Here is a 19,384-nt window from a genome sequence, read left to right on the forward strand (position 1 = left end):
CTCTGTATAGAGATAAGCATGCTTTGCATGATTATCTTATAAGAGAATAGGTCATACAAAGTTACCCTCAGGATTGAAATAACTATTGTCATATCTTGTCGGATCGGTCAATAGTCCTCATATCTATGGACTCTAATAAACACCCCTGACAGACTGATCACGGAAGAAATATTGATGAGCAGATATTTGTATTCCTCTGAATGGCTATAAATTTTGAGGGTTTTATGACAATTCAAATAAATTAGTCTTATAATGGTTGAGGCCAGCCATACACATAAAGTTGTATATTTAGTCTATGTAAATAAAGTGTTTCCATATAATAGTGATAATAATTAGCCGCTTACAATCCTCTAATGCGAGGGTTGTAAAAGATTATTATGTCTACAGTCACTTTTATAACAAGTTGTCCTGCCGGGGTATTGAGGGTACCTCTTATGAATTGCTGGTATATCTGTAATATTTTTGTGCCAGTGTCTTTACGGTTATCAAAAGATTTGTGATTTTAGTTTATGTAAGCCACTGTAGTTGCTCTGTATTTCTTTATCATTATAGTTTTTCTCGGAAGTTGTTGATGAACGAATTCCATGACATTTACTGCTTTATTTCTCTGAGATTCAATGAGAGAAATTTACTTTATTGTTCCACTCTTCCTAGGATGCAAAATAATTTACAATCATATAGGTATATTTCTTTGGCATGGATAAAATTTTTATCAAAAGGGTTTGTCCAGTTGGGACAAATCCCTTCTCAAAAGCATGCCGCATGACAATTAGCTAAAGGCTGGAGGTCTACATGCTGAAAACTCTGTCAATCAGCTGTTGTTGCCAGGGGAAGCCTAAAATTTATTTTCTATCGGTCGCCAGAGGAAATGTAGTAGTGCATGTCTGCCATTCAAAAGAATGTTGGTTACGTTCTTCACAACATTTATTTTATTTACCTTTCTTTTATTATCCATATTATTTTGAATCCCATTTTCCCAAAATGTTAAAACTTATAGGAATTAACGATTTAATTATTATTTGAGACTAACTCTTTACTTCTACCTGCGAGTAGAACTGTTATACATATATATTTTCTGATGTCTCAACTGTTTAATAAAGACATATTGAAACAGAAAAAAAAAAAAAGAATGTTGGTGACCACATGATACATGGTCAGGACAAGTCTTCGCAGGTGGAAGATGCATTTGCAGCTGTTCCCTGTTTTGTCTAATAGAGAGGGCCTTGAGTGGGGGACTCCACTCCTTTATGGGTTCATAGGCATATGGACAGGGTTTATGTAGTTGGGACAACCCTCTAACATTTATGCATTCTGGAGTTTTGCATAGGTAATGCTATGTGATAATTAAATACTTATTTAATAAATAAATGTGTTTTATATAACTTACAATAATTTGGTTTTCTGTTAAAGAGAACATGCCTAACAGTGACATAGAGTACTTTTGTTTAGGTTTAATATAATATTTGTATGCATGGTCTAGTGGCAGTAAAATGTAATCAACTGGTTTACAGTTTCTGCACTTGCCTGGATACCATGAGAAATCTCAAAAACGCCACGTGCCAGTGATAGGTTTGAGAAAGCAGTCTCCTTGTAAAACAAAACATTCTTCTACATGTAGTTGTGTAGATGACTCCAATCTTGTTTTGTACAAAATTTTCATCTGGCTTCAGAATAATCTCATTTGATGCGAATTGTTTTTGAAAATGAACAAAGTTGAAATTAGTGATTGAAAAAATTAAAAAAAATGAAAAAAAATAAATATGAATAATTCTATTGTTACTCATATTCCTTCAATAACATTTATCACCAGATCCATGTTTAGGGACCAATAGAAAGTAGAGCCAACTGGTTTCCACCTACTGAGAGGTTTCTTGGTGTCAGAGGTCCAGCTACTTGTCTTACCTCAAGGAAGGACTGGTGACAATATTCCTCTTTCTGGGAAGAGGATTCTCATTAAACATCTTCCACATTGCTTATCAAGTTCTGTACTAAATAGTCTAATTGGCTTAAAGTTCAGGGTACAAAGGTTGTGTTAAGATGTTATAAATTGTGTTCTTTCAGACTGACCTTAAAGGTCCTCTTACAATACGGCCCGACATGGGACGTGTAAACGAGCGCCGATCAACAGGACAGCTTGTTGATCGGCGCTTGTCTGTTTCCTTCACAAGGAGGTTACTACGATCGATCGTCCTCACACATTTCTATCATGTTGACAGCACATCTCGCTGTTTATACAGAAACATGTGCTGCCGACAACTATAATATTTTCTGCAGCATAAATGATACATCTAGCCGATAAACGAGCATTTGCTGGTTCATCGGCTGATGGTTGCCCTGTTTACACAGGGCAATGATCGGGAACGAGCGTTCTGTAAACGTTTGATTGTCTAATAACTGGCCCATGTAAAAGGGTCCTCTAAGACTTCTCCAGCAGACTAATTGCCATACAGCCCAATAAAAAGGAGAATATAATATATTTTACACGTTGCGGTGGAATTTTGTTTTTCCTTGCGATTTTGTGCAAAATCATGTAAAAAACCAGCAATTCCACTGCACGGTTTTAATTCACTCAATTAGAAAGTCAACATATTATTTCTGAGATTTCTAGTTAAACAGGTTGTATGGGAACGAAGTCTAATTTGCAAAAACCCCTAAAGCTACAACACAAAAATGGTCATCCACATCATTTTTCTCCCTCGGTCTTCACTGCTCAGTTTTTAAGATTAAGTCTCTATAGACTTCTTGTCTATGACATCATGTGACTACGAAGGTAAATTGTTGCCATGAGGACATTATGTCACTATAAACGAAATGTCCCCACAGCCAGCAACAATGTTGTACCGTGTCACATGACAAGACCTCATTGTGTCCAAAAATACCAGAGAACAGGAGCAGAATTTCAGTGGAAAGTAGATGACAAAGTTTGCTACTTTTTATAGTGTTTAAACTTAATCTTACTTAAAGGGATCCGGTCATCAACATCTTACCTGTCAAACTCGCCTGACCGCTCAATGGCCGCAGCTGTCCAGAGTTCGTTCCTATTCTCTTCTTTCCTGAAGTCCTCCTCTGTCAGTAAATGTTCTCGTTTAAACTTTTCCCGCCTTTTATGGTAATTAGTTTTCCCTCTGGGACTCCGCTTCTTAACCCCGCCCACCGCCGGCACCTGTCCGGCCCTGACTGGCTAAGGAGCTGTCAATCAAAAAGAAGGAGGTGGAGTCCACTCTGAAATGGTCATAACTTGGCCAAAAATGCTCGTTTTTTTAAAAATAAAAACGTTACTGTAATCTACATTGCAGCGCTGATCTGCTGCAATAGCAGATAGGGGTTGCAAAATCTGGTGACAGAGCCTCTTTAATATCGTAGCTCTTCTCTTGAATGGGGCAAAGCTGCAATACCAGACACAGCACATGGACAAGAGTGGTACTATTTGTGAAAAGGTAAATCTTTTTTTCTAGTCTCATACAAATACCTTTAAAACAGTGCATTATAAGTGGATAAAAGCAGATCTGTCATTAAAATTTGCCACTTTATACAGGTATGCTGATGTATTATACCACACGGCACCAAAAATATTGTCATTTGTATAATGGCCTAGATTAAATAATTTGGCAGAACCTTAGTTATGACTCCACTGTGTATTAGGATATCAGCGGCCCCCTCGCCAAACAATGATGTTTATGACAGTTCTTATTGCTTATTGTTGTCGCGAGGCGGGGTGTGGACCCACTGGTACGTACCGCATAGCGGGATGGCAGCTGGCCAAACAGGTATGGTACAGAGTCTATAGTCCAGAAAAGGGTACCTGAGGCAGTGTAGACAGTAGCAAGGCAGGCTCGGCTGGGACCAGGCAGCAGGTAGACGTCGGACGTGGAGTAGAACAGGCGTGGAGATGCAGCACAAACACAACAACAGCTCAGCACGGCAGTAGACCAGGATGGTACAGATACCACGGGAAACAGGATACAGGAACGGGAAACACTGGGAAGCTGGAAGACACTTAGGAGACCATTTGCAAGACAGACTGAGGGAAACAACAACGCTCAGGCGAGGATAAGAAGGGCAGTGACCCTCTTATAGTCCAGGAGTTTATGAGCTGTTGATGAGTGCCGGCGCCTCACAGGGGGACGACGCAGCACAGCAGCAGGACGTCCATGGCCGCGGTCATCAAGGGGTAAGTTAGAACGACATACCGCGGCCATAGACGTTACAGTATCCCCCCTCTTCTGGTCCCAAGAAGTGGGGCCGTAACGGGAGATAAACTTCCTTATGAGGACCGTGGCACCGATGTTCTCTTCTGGGCCGAATCCTCTCCAATCCACCAAATAAAATGTCCTTCCTCCCACCTTCTTGGTGGCTAGAATCTCCATTACCTCGAAAGTCCCTGACGAACCGCCAGGAGCCACTGCGGAACTAGGAGTCCTAGAGTAGCGGTTCAGGACCACGGGCTTCAGCAAGGAGACATGGAAGGAGTTAGGGATCTTGAGTGTAGGAGACAGCCGCAGCTTCTACGAAACCGGGTTAATTTGTAGCAGGATCTCGAAGGGTCCGAGGAACCTGGGAGCAAATTTGCAGTACGGCACCCTCAGCCGGATGTTCTTTAAAGACAACCAGACTTTCATACCTGGAAGAAACTGAGGAGGATCCCATCTTCTATTATCTGCTTTTCTCATGCAATCCACCGCCAGCAGAATAGAAGATCGGGTCTGTTGCCGGACATAGTAGAGACAGGAAGAGGTATTCGAGGATGTTGGCCGTAGACTATGAAGAACCTGCTGGAGGTGGTGGACTCACTAGTATGGTTATTATAGGAGAATTCTGCCCACGGGAGCAGCTGCACCCAGTCATCATGTCGTCTGGAAACAAAGTGCCGCAGATAGTTCTCCATAATTTGTTTAATCCTCTCGACTTGCCCATTGGACTGGGGATGATAGGCCAAAGAGAAGTCCAACTTTACACCAAGGAGACCGCTGAGTGCTCTCTAAAACTTTGAAGTGAACTGGACCCCTCGATCCGAAACAATATGCAGGGGTAAGCTGTGCAGACGGAAGATGTGTTGTATGAAGAGGTCAGCCAGTAAAGCAGCAGAAGGCAGGCCAGTCAGGGGAACAAAATGAGACAATTTAGAGAATCGATCCACCACCACCCAGATCACACTGCAAACAGCATAGAGAGGGAGATCCGTGACAAAGTCCATTGCAACATGCTGCCAGGGGGCATTGGGAATAGGCAGTGGTTGGAGAAGACCAGCTGGTATGGAGTGGGCAACCTTATTAGCTGTGCATACCGTGCATGAGGAAACAAAGTCCCTGACATCCTTGGGTAGCGTGGGCCACCAGAACTGACGGGCGATTAGGTCTAAGGTCTTACGAGTCCCCGCGTGACCTGCCAGCTTGGAGCTGTGACCCCCAGCAAAGAATTCTTCCTTTGTCTGCCAGACATACAAAAGTTCTTCCTGGAGGAGTCTCTCTAACCTGCAAAGGGTTCACAGAGAAGATGCAGGAAGGATCAATAATATTCTGTGGAGACACCACAGTGTCCTCTGTTTCGAATGACCTAGACAAGGCATCGGCCCTCACATTCTTGTCGGCAGGTCGATAGTGGAGTTCGAACCGGAATAGAGTAAAGAATAACGACCACCTGGCTTAACGAGGATTCAACCGTTGAGCCGTCTTTAAATACGTCAGATTCTTGTGATCCGTGAAGACCAGTTTAGGGTGCACTGCGCCTTCTAGTAGGTGTCTCCACTCCTGCAGGGCCAGCTTGATGGCCAGTAACTCCAGATCCCCAATCGAAAAGTTGCGCTCTGCGGAAGAAAACCGTTTAGAATAGTATCCACATACAGAAGTCTTGCCTTTAGAACCTCTCTGGAACAACAGTGCACCCGCGCCAACAGAGGAAGCGTCCATCTCTAATGAAAACTGTAGGGACACATCAGGGTGGGGAAGAATAGAGGCTGACGTGAAGGCTTTTTTCAGTGTCTCAAATGCGGCTTCAGCCTCCGGAGACCACATTTTGGCATTCATACCCTTCTTTGTGAGGGAAGAGATGGGGGCTGTCAATGACGAGAAGTTGGGGTAATGAACAGCCGGTAGAAGTTGGCAAATCCCAGGAAGCGTTGTATGGCCCTTAAGCCTTGGGGGCATGGCCACTCCAGCACAGCCTTTACCTTCTCAGGGTCCATTTTGAGGCCCTGATCGGAGATGATGTAGCCCAGGAAGGGAAGAGATCTTTTTTCAAACATGCACTTCTCCAGCTTGGCGTAAAGATGATTCTCCCTTAAACAAAGCAACACCTGGCGGACATGACTCGGAGTTACTGGATCTGGGGAAAAAATAAAAATGTCATCAAGATACACCACAGCACAGATATAGAGGAGATCACGAAAAATGTCATTGACAAATTCTTGAATGACCGCGGGGGCGTTACACAGGCTGAAGGGCATTTCTAGGTATTCATAGTGCCCGTCACGAGTATTAAATGCGGTCTTCCACTCTTCACCCTGACAAATCCGAATCAGGTTGTAGGCCCCCCGCAAGTCCAGTTTAGAAAAAAAAAATTGCTCCCCGTATGCGATCGAACAGTTCCGAAATTAAAGGCAAAGGGTACCTGTTCTCCACCGTGATCCGATTGAGGCCTCGGTAGTCAATGCAGTAAGGAACAACCGCACAAGCCCCTGGAAGTCTCGAGTCCCTGTCGTTCCCAGATTGGGTTCGCCCATGCCAGGGCCTTGCCAGCAAGTAGGGACACAATGAAGGCGATCTTGGTTCCGTCCAATGGAAATGCTCAGGCGTGCAGGGAAAAAAAGGGATATAGCATTGGTTCAGAAATCCCCTGCAGGTACTTGCGTCTCCATGGAACCGAGAAGGTAATGCCAGCGAGAACCGGGAATCCGAACCGCCAGGAGTAGGAGGGTCGGTCGGAGGAGTTTGTATAGAGGAAATGGAAGCAGTAAGCTCCCCTAGCTGCTGCGCCATGGAGTCCACTGCCACAAGAAGTTGATCCTGTCTTGTTTGGAGATCCTGCAGGTCCGCCTGCATGGCTTGGGAGGGTGACATGCCCTTAAAATGACCAGCGGGGTCCATGGCCCGAGCGTACTGTCACGAGGCAGTGTGTAGACACACTGGGCCGTACCGCGTAGCGGGATGGCAGCTGGCCAAACAGGTATGGTACAGAGTCTATAGTCCTGAAAAGGGTACCTGAGGCAGTGTAGACAGTAGCAAGGTAGGCTCGGCTGGGACCAGGCAGCAGGTAGACGTTGGACGTGGAGTAGTAGAACAGGCGTGGAGATGCAGCACAACACAACAACAGCTCAATACGGCAGTAGACCAGGATTGAACAGATCGCACGTGAAACAGGATACAGGAACGGGAATCACTGGGAAGCTGGAAGACACTTAGGAGACCATTTGCAAGACAGACTGAGGGAAACATCAACAACGCTCAGGCGAGGATAAGAAGGGCGGTGACCCTCTTATAGACCAGGAGTTCATGATGATGATTTTCAGGTGTGCGCGCTGGCCCTTTAAGAGCGGGCTCGATACCCGGAAGGGAGTGCAGGTGCCCCACAGGGGGACTACGCAGCACAGCAGCAGGACGTCTATGATCGCGGTCATCAAGGGGTAAGTTAGAACGACAGACCGCGGCCATAGACGTTACAATAGTTAAATACCATACATACAAAAATGAAAGATCCAGTACACAATTTTTCACATTTCATTTCTTATATTTACATTTTTTTTCCAAAAATGTTTTCACATTTCACTGCTTTAATAAAAAATTAAAAGAGAAAAAGCCACACTCACAAAAAAAGATATACATAGGAAGAGACAGCACTGTACAGAGACATTACACTGCACCAACTCCACTGCTTCCTCTCCCCATAATAATTTTTTACTGGCAATGACTTAATTTGGCTTTTAAGTATATGATGAATAGCAAAGATTGGAGATAGGAGACACTACATGACCTAAAATATGTAGACACCTGAACAACACATCTATAAGGGATTGCTTAACATCCCATTACAAAGTCGTGGGCATCATGGAGTTGACAACCCCCACTATAACAATAGATGTTGGGGTTTCATATCTATTTAGTCAAAAGAGGGAGGTCAGACACTAAAGCAGGGTGATGAGGCCTGATTCACCAATGTTCCAATGACACTACAATTGATGGGCTTGAGGTCAGGGCTCTATATTAGCAGTCAAAGCTCTTTCACATAAAAGCGAGCGAATAATTTTTATGGACCTCACTTCATAGATAGGACATGGTCATGCTGGACTATTAAGATTTGCCTTCTTTGGAACAAAGTGGCAAAGCCAAAACTATGAAGAACAGTCCCAAATAATTATTACTCCACCGTCAAAATTGATAGGATGTACTACATATTCAAACACAACACATCTTCCTGCCATCTGCTATACCCAGTCAATTGTCAGTGTTGAATTGTGAAGTATGCATTTCCACTGCTTCAGTGACCTTCAGAGCACTCCATTTGACGTGAACTTAGTTTATGGCGATCTCCGTTTTGCTTTGGCAACTCCATCCATCAAGCCCTAGATAGACATATTTTGTACTAGCATTCCTTCCATGAGCTTTTTAGAACTCCGTAATGAGTGATGGAACGGAGGACAGGCAATTAAAGATATATTTCAGATCCTCAAGCTCGTATGCCTAACACTTCACGGCTGCGTTGCCTCCACTTCATGGTACATGGTTCCACTACAATTGTGCCACACAGCTTTTAGCCGGATAAAACTTTGACCAGATTGTAACGGATTTGTTAGAAAATAAGCATACTGTGACAGTGTCATGTTGAAATTGCATTAAATTATTCACCCTACTTATCTTTGATATAAAAGTTTGCACGGCTATATGCTACAATTGAATTTATCGACATGTTTACTACGGGTTTAGCGGTTATAGCCTAACCCACCATTAAAAAGTGGTGTCCACATAATTTTGGCCATGAAGATAGATGTTTTTAAGAAGAAGAGGGTGCAGTTGAGTTGAGCTTTGATAGGTTTCTTTAGGGTGTCTGCACAACGCCCTATCTTAGTGATAGGTCTTAAATACAGAACAGTCAGATGATGAAGGTAAGAATGAGGGAGGCTAGTGGAAGTAGTATGAACCAAGAAAACGATACAAAACAAAGCAAATATCACTGCCAATAATGCATATCTCCTGCAAGCAGATGTTCAAAATAAAAATACAAAAGTAAAATTTACAGAAGAACAATGTGGATGGAAACATTTCAAAATGCTAAACATTGCATTATTATCCAAAAGCTTACAACAATTGACCACCAATAAGTGTTGAACTATTAAGCAAAAATAGAGGACTTCAATATATATGGGTATTAGAAGCAGAATGTTTTATATGGAGACACCATAGGTAGAAGATAAGGGGTTTTCAGGGAAACTGCTGAACAATATATGAAGAAGAGTTTTATAGGAAGAGATTTTCTTGAGAAGTCGTGGAAGAAACCATGGACTAAATTACATGATACGGATTAAGTAAAGATTAATTAATATGGTTGTATCAGTACAGACAAAGTTGGAAATTCGCCATCTATGTCCAATCAGTGCTGGTTCGATCATTATCACCCCTACCGATCACTAGAACAGAATGGCAGCAGTGATAGGAAAGTGCTATGACAATGTCTCCAGTCTGCTTTTCCCTGAGGCCACATGGTCAGCTACTGACTACGAGGGGCGACCATGTGGCATCCAAAAAAACTGAGCCAACAGGATATGGTACCACGTCTCTTTTCTAACTGCACTGCCACTGCATTCTAGCAAACTGCAATAGACAATGGTTGACCCCACCAATAGGACATTGACGGCATCCTAGGGATAGGTTATCAATAACTGCAAAGAGACAACTACTAAGGTTCAGAACTTTAAAAAAAAAAACACAAAAAAACAATCGTTTTATTACAGACAAATACTTTTATGCTCGATCAAATCCTTTCAAAAATGGTTTGGCAATTTGTTCAGGTAACAGTCCCCACAGTTGTCGCAATGTCACATTTTGCTATTAAAAAGACATTATAGCTCAATCTGCTAGGACAGAACAAAAAAACGCTGATATATATACTAAAGCCAAATGATCTATCAATGGTTTAGAAGCGTCTTCAGTTTTGAAGGAAGATAAAACGTTGCACTGAAAAGACAGTTATTTTTCAATCATCACAATGGTTATTAACTGAAAACTGCAGCTCAGGAGACAATCAAAAGTGGACAACCTCTAACATTTTCTTTGCTTTTAAAATTCTGACATAGAAAATATGATTTGTAGCTAAGAAAGCTGCTATTCACCGTTTAGTCTTGGGAGCCATTTTTTTATGGAATCATGGAAGAACGAACTAGGTAGGTGCTAGTGAGTCTTTGACACTAAAATGGTAAGTGTCCTGGTCCTGGGATGTATGTATCTAAGGATACACTACGTTGTCTCAATTGGTGTCCAACCATCATGCTTTGTTGTCCATGCAAATGCCCACCAAGAGCACCCTGTGGTGACAACATACTGGAACTCTGAGGGTACATCTCTCCTGACACACTCCGCTGCTTCATTAACATAAAGTTCTGTTGCGCGGTCTGAGATGGAGGCGCCATTCCTGTCCTACCCATAGGGTGCATAGGTGGCATTCCGAGGGTTCTCTGTGGGCCTGGAAGACTTGGGCCTGAACGACCCGAATGTTGCTCGACCATCATATTCTGCAGGCCAAGAAGGTGCATATTAGTGGGGTGTGGCTTTGGGGGTTGTGTATTCCCTTTGGGAAAGTACTGCAGAGTACTACTAGGTTTCTCTGATGGCATTATACGGGACAAGTCAAATTCTGGAATACCACTGGGTGATGGTCGGATTACATCTCCTAGCTCTGGGTCCATGAGCATAGCAGGGATACCGGGGCCATAGGGTTCTGATATCCTGGGTGGCAGACGGGGTTGATTAGATGTTTCATTGGGATAATGTTGCTGCATGGAATTACTTCCACCTCCTTGTGGTAAAGACGGATTGTGTGGAGGCCCAGGCTGCAGACGTGGAGGGAAGACCAATGGGTTGGAGGACATCATTTGCGATCCAGGACAGCAAGAGTCCTGAGTCACAGACTGAATCATTAAAGGTGTCTGAATAGGGCCAATTGATGAGTGCATGGGAGGACCAGGTGAATTAAGCATTGAAGGTTCATGGGAGAGTGGTGGCTGTCCTTGGAGACCAATGTTCCCAATTGGGCTTTGTGAAGAACTCAAATTCAAATGCAGAGAAATAGGAGGATTCATCCCAGAGCCTGAAACAAATAATATAAAAATCAGGCAAAGCATGCATTGTATGTAATGTAAATCCTCTAACTGCAGAAACATCTTTTTCCTGATTTATAAACTTAGTGAACAATTAAAAAATAAGTCTACCTACGGTATTACCAGATTTTAACACTACACCCCAATAACCCGGAATATAATATTCCCCAATAAAAAAAAAACTAACAACAGTAAATATAGGTTCTGGAGTACATTACTTCTGTTAAGTTGTTAAAAAATTACTACAGCTGTCTTTAGTTATATGTTTCAGAGAAAGTTTGGTCACAACAACCTATTTGGCAGCATTTAGGGTATGTGCACACACACTAATTACGTCCGTAATTGACGGACGTATTTCGGCCGCAAGTACCGGACCGAACGCAGTGCAGGGAGCCGGGCTCCTAGGATCATAGTTATGTACGATGCTAGGAGTCCCTGCCTCGCTGCAGGACAACTGTCCCGTACTGTAATCATGTTTTCAGTACGGGACAGTTGTCCTGCAGCGAGGCAGGGACTCCTAGCATCGTACATAAGTATGATGCTAGGAGCCCGGCTCCCTGCACTGTGTTCGGTCCGGGACTTGCGGCCGAAATACGTCCGTCAATTACGGACGTAATTAGTGTGTGTGCACATACCCTTATAACCAACTCCCACGTGGTTGTCATAAAACTTTCCCATACACAGCTAAAAACTTAACAGAGGAGGCTCAAGGGCCAATATTTACTATCTTTTTTTGTTTTATGGGAAAAAACATGGTGGATAAAAACAAAATTGCAACATTTACCATGATTTACCATTTACCCTTGATTCTGTTCTGCCCCATATCACAATCCAAAGATTGAGCAATAAGAAAATTATTTTGTGCCATGGGAAATAGAACTTTTGTTTTCCATTCCTTCGGCTCCCTTTACTGCAAATGCAACTTCTCCAGTTCCACACTGTTCGCAATAGAGAAAGGAAACCAATTTTATACCCTTCATTTAGCTCCCAAATATTCAGAAGGACAGGAGAATATGGGACCTTACGCAAGATTCATTTTTAGATGGACTTTCTCTCTGTTCTTCCCTTAATCCTTTAATAATAAAGGGCTAGCTCCTTTATTATAAAAGGAGGGTGCACTTTGAAATTTAGAGACTGTAAAAATAGCCTGTTCCTACCGTGCTGCTCAGCAAGAGTAGGATTTCATATTATGTTTTCATAAAGAAGTATTTCTTATAAATACAAATATTAAACTGCTTTATATCAGTTTATGCCAATTATTTCTGTTCTTTAATTTAACAATACTTTTTGTAGCGTCTCCTCTTAAAGATTTAAATTGAAAAAAATACTTCTGAGCATTTTTTATTTTTTACTTATAAACGTGTAAAATTTCATGCTGCTTAATTCTAAATTAGATCTCTATATGGATCAAAAGCCTATTTTACCTCACTGTATGCTATATAAATCCATATGCCATAAGCTCCCCCTAGTGGAGGTTCTGGTGAGCCAGTATTACATAATATAAAGAGCTTGTGTGAGATTTTAAAAAAAAAAGTTAACTAGCAGCCGCAAGGGTTTTAAAACAATAAAAAAACAAAAGCAAAATAATACTCCAGTGGTCCCCCGCCTGTCTTAGGCTTCATTCTCATCTGCATTGGAGGCTCCGTTAATGGCTCAACTCCAGCAGGTTGATGGGGAGAAATGATTCCTGTGTAGACCACAGCCCCTTAGCAGTGAGGTTCCGAAAAGTTCCTCCTAAAGAACCAAACAACTCCGACCGCGACCGGTAATCATGCGCTACCTGGATTACAATGATAAGGAAGAACTCCTACCTACCTTCAGAAACCGCAACACCCCTTTTCTATGTCCAGGGTGCCAAAATAATTTTGTTTGCGGATTATTCAGCAGAAGTCACACGTAGACAAAAGGGCCTTTGGGGAAGTGCGCACCACTCTCTAGAAGTGTAAAATCAAATTCCAACTCCAGTATCTGGCCATTTTGAGGATCACACAGCCGGATGGATCCATTAAAGTGTTCCACTTACCGGATGAACCAGCAACATTCATAGACAGGAATCCCGGAACAGAGAGCCCCGGGACATTGTCTGCCATGAACACAAGACAAGGTGCCTTGGGTCGCACCTTCCAGAGACCGCTCTTGGTCCGAGGTAGCGCGTCCGACCTCGCCCAAGCAACAAAGGGTGGGGTCGCCTAAAACTCACCAACGCCACCACACAGACAACTCGGCCAAGATGATACTGGACTGATAAGTATACAATATCGGGTTGATAAACGCAAACGTTTTGTTATGGATGTGCCACTACAGTATATTTTAAAAGGTGGATCTGGACTTTATATTTTGACTGAAGGGGTAACGGTTATACTATATAAATGGCAAGTTACACACACCATTATATTTTCATGATCGATTGTCTCCTAGACATACGATGTTACCTAGGTATCACACACTTCTTGGAGACTGGGAACGTCAATTAGGGTATGCATAGAAGCTGGGGAGGGGTGGGGAGGAAGGGGGGGCCACAACCCAGAAAAAAAGTGAAGTTATGTATGCCGAAATGATTCCTATGTTGGAAGGCAAGAAGCAGGCATTTATGGTTTGGTATTATGATTCAGTGTATTATGTATAAGTTCTTTTGATATTGCTTTTAGATGGCTTTGTTGTAATGTTGAGAACAAATTGGAGCAGACACAACCGAGTGATAATCACAGCAATGGGACAATCACGCTTATACATAACTGTATATGAAAAGTTTTTATTGATCTTGGTCCCTAAAATTAGAACATGCAGCTGACCTCAAGGAATGTAAAGGGAGTCCGTTCCCCAAATAAACAGAGGATGGTACTTCAGCATCTAAAGAAACTTCATAAAGATATTGCTCTCCTACAGGAGACCCATCTGGAGGAGAGCGACTTCCACCGCATGAAAAAGTTGTGGGTGGGTTCAGTAAACGGCTCTTCAGCGTGCAGCCGCAAGGCCGGAGTACTTCTCCTAATCAATAGATATCTGGTTCATGAGGTGCAACACAGATTCGGACAAAGAGGGTCATCTGCTCCATGTTGTTCTTAGCACCTGTTGTTGGATTTTGAGCATTTATAATGTATATGGACCCAATAGTGATAATGTCTCATTTTATGCAAAACTAGAACAAAACACTGCTCTCAGACATGGTCATACATAAAATAGTGGGAGGTGACCAACTCTGTATTAGACCACAGGGAGGATAAGCGCTCGCACACGATTTAAGGCCCCGATTCCATTCCTAAATGTGCCTAGAGGAAACAGGACAGGGTGTTATGCCTGCTCTTAGAGAGTACTCAATTAGTAGAACTCTGGAGGGTGGGGAATCCGAATAAGCGGGAATTTACTTACTATTCCCATGCCCAACATTCTTGGTCTAGGATAGATTATTTTTTTATGACCCAATCCTTGCAGCCCAGGCTGGTCTCCCCTTTTATAGGAGACCTAGTGATCTCAGACCATACCCCAATATTGCAATCTCTTCAGGAGGTGTATCCGAGAGGTTCTGATTATATTTGGCGATTTCCTGCCCATTTGGCTTCTGACGACTCATTCGTGCGGTCATTACAGGGTTGGTGGCTGGAGTATGCTACAACGAACAAAGCGCATAGGAATAACATATCACTTTAATGGGATACTGCCAAAGCAGTGCTGGGAGGTAGGATACGGTCATATTGAGAGCAAAAAAAAGGGAAATAACGCAAAAATTCATCACTTCCAGTAACGCACTAAGGTACGCCTACACGGCTTGCCTTACACACTCAACATTCCAGGCTAGACAGGCATGGATACAGGCTAACCATGAAAAAAGTTACATGGTCGTCAGTTACGTAAACAGCGTGACTCGCTGAGCTACGCTGTTTCCGTAACTACCATTAAGTTCTATGAGACTAACGTAAACGGCGTTGCTCCACGAGTTACACTGTTTACGTAACTCACGACCATATAACATTTTTCATGGTCGGAAAACACCTCATTCAGCCGCAACACACAGCGGCTGAACAGGGTTAGGGGGCCCCGTTGTGGAGATAGATGCGGGTCCCAGCTCTGGGACCCGCACCTATCTGACATTTATGGCATATCCTGTGGATGTGTCAAATGTCACACGTGGGAAAACCCCTTTAAATCGCAAAGATACACAAGGCAAGACTTTTTTGGAAAATGGAAGCGGTTTATTATACATTACTTCTCTACATTGGAAGTACTTAGTACAATTGATCCATTCACTGGTTCACCATGGTATCTTATAGAAGACCTCAAGGCACATCAGGGTTATTGAACCGTCCCCAAACATAGCGACAAACCACTCTTCCTTTCAAATTTTTCATATATGACTTCATAGCTCCACAAAGCTCCAGTATAGTTACAGTTTTTGTTTTCTCTTGTCGGATTTGTTAATGTGAATTCTTTGACATTTTTACATCTCAGTGACTACCTTGGCAAAAGCAGGGTGATAACATTTGCCAAGTTAAGGTTGATTAACTTGTCATAACCCCTGTTTTTCTTGTCTAACATCACCACTGAAAGTGTGAGCAATGTGAACACGTAGATGACTACTTTGTTGCTCACAAGAAACTGTATTTTTGTACGCGTTTTCCACTTCTGTATGCATAAAAAACGTTAAAAAAAAAATTATAAAAAAAAAGGATTACACACGGCAATCCAAAGGATCCTCGAAGGAAGTGGCGTACGCCATAGGCAAAGTAGTAGCTTTGGTCATATGGGAAACAGAAAGGTCCACCGCCGGAGAGTTATGTCACATGAAAGAGGCTCCTTCCTGAAAAGGACAGATGACTCCCAGCTGGCTAGAGTAAGAACTACTTGTCCGGGTGTTTCTATACTTTCAAGTTCAGAATGAGATTGAAAAATCGCCTGGGACCGTTGGGCTTGAAGAAAGGAAATTGATTCAGGAGAAGGAGCTGTATCCGTAAACTGTAAGGTGTCACGGACAGCGTTAATAAGCAACTCAACATAAGTGGGAAGATTCTCAAAAACAAATTGGAATCAGAAAGTTCCCCCTCCGACAAGGCCTCTCTAGGGGAAGAGGAGGCACCAGACCGCATCTCTGGTGGGGAGTAAGACAGAGAAGACTAGTGAAAGAAGTCAGTCGAGCAGACCAGGCTCGTTTTTGGGGACTGCCACATGAGGAAGATGTGGCCGTAGAGTCGAGGGGAGGTTGGCCAGCAAAATAAACCATCATGCCCATCACGTACTGAATGTTCGCTTGGTTACATACGGTTCTGGAAAGGGAATTAGCCCATTTTGGATCAAAACCCAACATACCAGGTGTAAGCAACATTGGGGGTGGCATGGGTACCAGAGCCAACAGACGTTTGGCCAGGAGACGGAGTGCATCAAGAAGGGAAGTAGGCTAACTAGCAAGGAAACTTAGTGATGCATTTAGGGCATGAATAATGGACTGTAATGGTTTTCTGGCGAGAAGGTTCTTCCTTGGAGTCAGATAAAGCAGTAGAGTGGGTCACTACACCACCCACTGAGAAAAAAACGTGGGGTAGCAAGACTAATAAAACCCCTCCTATACTACGCAGCAATAAACTACTCTCTTAGAAAGTAATGGCTGCCTTCACCTAGGTCTGCTAGGGAAAAAAAAAAAATACAAAAAAAAACTCCCACACTGAGTAAAGCTCAGGGACAAAGGCTAGAGCATCTGCAGGAGAAAAGAGAAGTCCAAGGGTCAGTCCCACCAGGTTTTAGAAGTGCCTTGAGATCGTGTTCAGGCAAAAATTAAGCAATGCACGGTCAGGAGGTGCGTTGTCCCAGTAGCGTATGTCCGAATTAAGGAGTGACAGAATAGGGAAAATAGGCCACGCCCCTGAACCGCCGCAATTACCCGCCGGGGGTCATGTCGAGCAAAACGGAGGAAAGTAGCAAAAAAGTAACTGGCACTGTCAAATACAGGCAGGCTGGAAATGGCGCCTCTTAAGCGTTGAAGGTCTGCAGAGCCTCAAAAAAGTAGTGGCCACACGTTTGTGTGAGATTTACAGCAAGGCAAGTGTAATCTCACGAAATTACACTGTAAACGGTCATTTAGAACAAGATTACGCTTGCCTTGCTGTAAATCTCACACAAACGTTAGCGAAGTGTCAGGATTCTGAATAGACATCCCGTCCTGGCTGGAGGTAATGCCTATTCATTGTCAGGGCACTTGAGTAACGTGTGTGTGTGTGTGTGTGTGTGTGTGTGTGTGTGTGTGTGTGTGTGTGTGTGTGTGTGTACATAGTGATCTAGTAACACTACTACGTGCTGTGTAAATGAATGGAGAGAAGTGTATGACGCTGATTGGTCAGCGTCATACACTTCTCTCCACAACGCCCACTTGGTGAAAAAGTAAAACACGCCCAGTTGTCCATTAAGAAAGTCATTAGCATAAAACGAATATAGGTCATAACTCCATAAAAAATTATCGTTTTTCTAAATTAAAAAAAAACACTGCTGTGATCTACATTACAGCGCCGATCACATTATGTAGAAGATAGGGCACTTATATGTTGTGACAGAGCCTCTTTAAAGAGGATCTGTCACTAGTTTAGGAACGCCCAATCTCCTAGCTAATCTAATAGGCATTGTCACACTGATAATGCTAGTGAAATGGTGTCCCAAAGATAGTATTATTTTAAGTTATGAGCTTTTTTTTTTTCAAAATATGCAAATGAGGCTATACTAGACAAGTGGGTGTCAACACCAGCGATTCTCATGAGGTGGAGCTACCACAGCCTCTGACGCTGTCCTATCAGCATGAAGCTGCATCACACAGTGTGAGACCGAGGCTGGAGGAAAGGGGGATCACTTCAAATAGCCATATATCGGGCTGTGGACCACTTACAAAAGTGGTTATGGTGGCATATGAAAGATGAGATTCTACATAAAAACATTACACCGCCAGAGTGAAAAAAAGAGAGTGACCTCCCATTTTGCAAGTATAGCCAAATTAGCAGATTTTGAAAAAAGCACCCAAAGGAAAGCACATTTAGAAAAAAATTACACTGTAGTTAGCAGCAGCATAACACCTATTAGATTAGTTTGGAGATAGGGAATTAATAAACTAGCGACATATCCTCTAAGTCAACCCTGTTTCCCAGCTAAAAAGATAAAACAATTAACTAACATGGTAAAGACTCTGCTGCAGTAGCAGGACTGTCTGCCTCCTACAAACACTATGCTAAGACTGAATAGCTCAGTGTCTGTAGACGTGGTATATCCTGTAGGAGGGGCCTCTTTTTCAATTCTTCGTTTCAAGCCTCCTAGTGGATACAGCAAATACCCACAATCAGTGTCCCCCAATGCAACGAACGAGAAAATCCTTTTTTGCCACAAAGTTGCATGAAGGGTGGTCATAGCTGTAAACGGCTGGGTAAAACTATCGGTGTGTGTGAACTTTTGGGAATGTTGCACTAAACTTTCTGTGGATAAAGAGTGTGCTTGGGCATATGAACATTCATGGAATTTTTACAAAAGATCAGTGTGTGGCATTGTTGCATGAAGGTAATCAAGATTAGTAGGTAGGACTTTCACATTCTTCAGGTTGTCTGCTGTAATGTAGTATATAGAGTTCGAAGGTGCAGTCAATGTGTTTAATGACTTTAAGATTATTTTAAGTTTGTAGCTTAAGCACAGATTTTTTTTAGTCGTCTCTATTAGATCATACTTTTAGGTTTTATTTATTTTTACAGAATATTATTGGTTTGATGCGAGATTGCATGAAGGTGGCCATAAGTTATGGGTGGCATTTAATTTTCACGGAAACATATAGATATGGGGGCATAATATACATATTTATTCCATTTCAGGTTTTATTTGTATATGGTTTGAAAAGTAAAAATTGTCCTGGCTACTAGAGGTGCATAATTTCCAGTGAAAATTCTCACCTTGCTGACTACCAGGTGGAAGGAGAACCCGATCTGGTAGTAGATCATCTTCAGATGTAGCAATTGTTTTAATTGCATTGTGATACAATGGAGTGGAACTAGGCATGGCATACTTCGACATCTGTGACATCATCAAGGATAAAGGATTCTGAGTCGGTACACCATCTAAAAGAAAAAA

General features: G+C 42.7%; 1 protein-coding gene across 2 annotated transcripts in view; it reads right to left on the reverse strand.

Moving 5' to 3' along the window:
- Positions 1-7,701: 7,701 nt before the first annotated feature.
- BCL9L (BCL9 like) overlaps positions 7,702-19,384 on the reverse strand; it is a 50,137-nt gene continuing 38,454 nt past the window's right edge. For both annotated transcript variants that reach the window (XM_075840122.1, XM_075840121.1), the window contains exons 7-8: positions 19,207-19,371; positions 7,702-11,292 (exon numbers count right to left, since the gene is read on the reverse strand). In XM_075840122.1, the coding sequence (XP_075696237.1) occupies positions 10,394-11,292; positions 19,207-19,371 (1,064 nt within the window). In that variant the 3' untranslated portion in view covers positions 7,702-10,393. The remainder of the gene's footprint in view (positions 11,293-19,206; positions 19,372-19,384) is intronic.

Source organism: Rhinoderma darwinii, chromosome 10 (assembly GCF_050947455.1).
Source record: "Rhinoderma darwinii isolate aRhiDar2 chromosome 10, aRhiDar2.hap1, whole genome shotgun sequence".
NCBI lineage: Eukaryota > Metazoa > Chordata > Amphibia > Anura > Rhinodermatidae > Rhinoderma > Rhinoderma darwinii.